We start from the raw sequence: 3,763 nt of genomic DNA, 5'->3' as shown, positions 1-3,763 counted from the left end.
ATATATATATATATATATATATATACATATGTTGAATTTAATTAATCGAATAATAATAAATAGTTTTACGCTCTTTATGACACACATGCATACAAAATGCCTAATTCTCTCTATTAATGATGCTAGAAGTAGAATTGTATAAACAATAATTATTGACATGATTTTTGACGAACAAAGAAAGCAATACTACATATAAATTTTTAATTGAATTAATTTAACATTTAAATACAGGTGTCAATCAATTAAAAAAGGATGTACATGATTGTCAAAGTTATTATGTCATTATTTCTTGCATTTTTCAAAATTCTCCTTATACGAATATTAAAAAAATTTGTTTAACTACTATCTTTAAATATGACTTTCTCAAGTTGTATGTAAAAAATGATTTGAATTGATAAAATAATTTTCATGCATTATACAAGAAGAAGAATTATGGAGAATAAGTAGATGCTTGCTATTATAGAGAAGAATAAGGCATTTAAAAAATTATGATTCTCATGGCATCTACGAAGATGCCATATTGAGATTGACGAATGGAAAATCGTGACGAATCGAAAATTCGAACTTGTAAACGATTTGCCTATTCGTCAGCAACTACAGGATTTTTTGGAACTTGTTGGCGATTGATTCAATGTAAATCTCTCGGTGTCCGTCTGGTCTTGTACGCCATTGTCTTTTATAACCTGATCATTTTGAAGTATCTGAAATAAACATTTTACAGATATTTATTAGTAATAGTCACAATTATATCAATACACGTCATAACGTCCAAGTGAAACAATAATAGCGATCGTTCAATATCCAGATGTTGATTGATTTCGATTAATTATGCATCATAAGTCGATCATTTCTAGGGCGGAAGACGTCAACGATTAATCCGTCGTACGTCACGCATAAACAATAGACAAGCCATTGTATGGTACATATTAATATCTATCGTACTTTCGAGTTCGAATTATTTACGTATCGTATAATGAATTTTTCAGATCTCTTAAAAATGCGATACGTAAATAATTCTAACTCAATTCCGATTTATTCCATGATAAATACTCTGCTTTTTATACGCTTACTGTAATTTAATATGAAAGAAAAATAATGTGAAAAATCTCTTACTTTGTTAACAAGAAATTTGGCTGCTTCTTCAATGTTAATGTTTTCCTTCGCCGAGGTTTCAAACCAGCCAGAGAAGTTCTTTTCTTTGCAGTATTCGTCCATCTTAGCGGGCGAATTAACCAAACCTTCCTTCTGCTGATCGCATTTATTCGCCAATAAAACGCATGGTATCGGCGATCCATCAGGAAGTTGTACTTTTGAATCTAAGTCCTGTTTCCATTTCACCACTGCATCCAGCGTCGCGCTTCTTGTCACGTCGAATACTATGAAAGCACCTACGGCTTCCTTGTAATAAACTCTGGTCATGTTCCCGAATCTCTCTTGACCTAAACAGAAACCATAAATGATCAGTTATAGAATTTATACAGAGTGTTCCGCGAGACTTTTACCAAGCGCTTTTTTATAGATCGGACTAAACTGAATCGAAAAGTCCTCTATCATTTTGCAATTTTCACAATGATTAACAAAATATATTAATTACTGAAAATTGCCGAATATTGCTCTTTAATAACTTTTTTACTCAAATATTATCAACTTTACAGAAAAACAGCAAAAGATAAAAATTGTTTATTTTCTTCTTATAAAGCTCTAAGAATTTTTTCCGAATTTTTTATCAACTTTTTAGTATTGCATTTTCTTATTTATTTATTTAGCAATTATTTAGCAACATGAGAAAACACGGTATTAAAAAATTCTGAAAAAATTCTCAGAACTTTATGAGAAGAAAATAAGGAATTTTTGCTGTTTTTCTGTAAAGTTGATAATATCTGAGTAAAAAAGTTATTAAAAACCAATATTCGGCAATTTTTAGTAATTAATATCTCGTTAACTATTGCGAAAATTGCAAAATGGTAGAGGATTTTTCAGTTTAGTCCACTCTATCTACAAAAAGCGTTAGGTAGAAACGTCTCACGGGACCTGTATAATCTGCGTAATAATAACTTGACTATGAATTAAATTATTAATTAAACAATTTTGGAAATATTAAAAATATCTTACACATTTCTCAAGTGACGTTAGTAAATAAGAAAGGAGAAATACCAAGCATATTAGTTTATCTGTCGCACGAGTATTGTTCTATTATTAGCTTCAAAAGAGAAAAGTTGAAACATTGTGTGTTACTATTGACCTGCGATATCCCATAATTGTAGTCTGATGATGGTGTGCGGATCCCAGTTGAGTACTTTGAGCGCGAAGTCGACGCCAATCGTCGCGCGATAATGTTGGGAGAAGAATTGATGTACGTATCGTTTAATGATGGATGTTTTCCCCGCCCCAAGCTCGCCGATTACTAATATTTTGTACAAATGCTCCCGTTTCTCGCTTACGCCGAGGTTTGATGCATTGTTCGACGACTGAAATAATAAAAGAATATATAATCAACATTTAAGTTACAGGACATTTTCTCTAGGTTAAATAATAGTTTTTTTTTTTTTCAAGATATTATCCAGTTGGGAAAACACATTGCTTTCCATTTTCATAAGTAACGTATTAACTTAGTAAATAATGTAGCTAACGACTCTGAATATGTTTTTAATCCTAAGTAGGAAGAAAAAATGTACATGTAATCAAAAATAATTTGATAATTATCATCACTTATATAGATAGACGGAAGAATATAAATTAAATCATTTTTTAGAAACGCAAACACTTGCAACGGACCCCGAGCCACTTCCATTCTTTCGGCTGCACCTTCCACTTGCTGATATCGAATATTTCTAAATTTCGCCAAATTTTTAATTCCACGTCCATATTCGTGCACGACCTTTTAAATGCCTGTACGCTTCTAAGAGACTTCTGAAGATAATTACGCCTCACGAATGATCTTGCTGCTGCAGCTCGCGTGAGCGAAATGAGCTGAGAAACTTGTATGTGAGAGAATTATCCCCGAGTACAGTCGTGGGGGACTGCACAGAACTATAAATACAATAATAAGCCTTTCGCGTCTTAATGAATGCATGAAGCAATCTAAATAATCGCCATTGAATTTAAAGAGTCATCAACAGTGACAAATCATACAAAAAAAATTTCTATTTTTATCACATTGATGAATTTTCGAAACGAATGGATTATTTCAATTCGATTCTCCCGATTTCAATCAACTTGTATTATTTAGACACGCATTTTTCCTCTTAAACGTAGACACGATAGAACTCGTAAAACCGCGTAATTCGAAACTCTGTAACAGACGAGGGCACAAGAGGTCCAAAGAGGCAGAAATACAAGCGGATCGGTATCAGAAAGGTACCGCAAACGCGTACCGCAGCGTGTGACTGGATTAACCGTAGAACCTCTACTGCGTTCAATCTTCTCGCGTCCAATTTTGAAGTATTAAGCCGGTTCACGTCAACAACTTTACACGAATGTACATAAATATTGTAAATTATTCGGTACTTTCTTCAGGATTTTATAAAAGAGAAACTTAAAAATAATTTTTCAAGTTGACTCTTTCTCTTATCATTTTACAGATTGAAGGACTCTTCCTATACAAAATACCTAAATAACAATAAATAAAGGGCAAAGTAAGAATCAAACACATTTCTTTAAAAAAGTTACACAATTAAAACATTAAATTACGAATAGAGAAAAGTAAAATTGAAAAATTATATAATAAAAACTCAGTTTAAATACAAATAAATTACAAGTTACC

General features: G+C 31.9%; 1 protein-coding gene across 5 annotated transcripts in view; it reads right to left on the bottom strand.

Moving 5' to 3' along the window:
• Window positions 1-429: 429 nt before the first annotated feature.
• Window positions 430-3,763, bottom strand: part of LOC108757255 (ras-related protein Rab-32) — a 20,405-nt gene continuing 17,071 nt past the window's right edge. For 2 of the 5 annotated variants that reach the window (XM_018501717.1, XM_018501716.1), the window contains exons 4-6: window positions 2,243-2,468; window positions 1,114-1,439; window positions 430-701 (exon numbers count right to left, since the gene is read on the bottom strand). In XM_018501717.1, coding sequence (XP_018357219.1) covers window positions 588-701; window positions 1,114-1,439; window positions 2,243-2,468 — 666 coding nt within the window. In that variant the 3' untranslated portion in view covers window positions 430-587. Of the gene's footprint in view, window positions 702-1,113; window positions 1,440-2,242; window positions 2,469-2,775; window positions 2,969-3,763 lie in introns of those variants that run through there. The other 3 variants (XM_018501719.1, XM_018501718.1, XM_018501720.1) reach the window with 2 other exon arrangements.

This window comes from Trachymyrmex septentrionalis, unplaced genomic scaffold, assembly GCF_001594115.1.
Source record: "Trachymyrmex septentrionalis isolate Tsep2-gDNA-1 unplaced genomic scaffold, Tsep1.0 scaffold134, whole genome shotgun sequence".
NCBI lineage: Eukaryota > Metazoa > Arthropoda > Insecta > Hymenoptera > Formicidae > Trachymyrmex > Trachymyrmex septentrionalis.
Note: the sequence above shows the minus strand (reverse complement) of the source record. Positions and strands in the feature narration are given on the sequence as shown.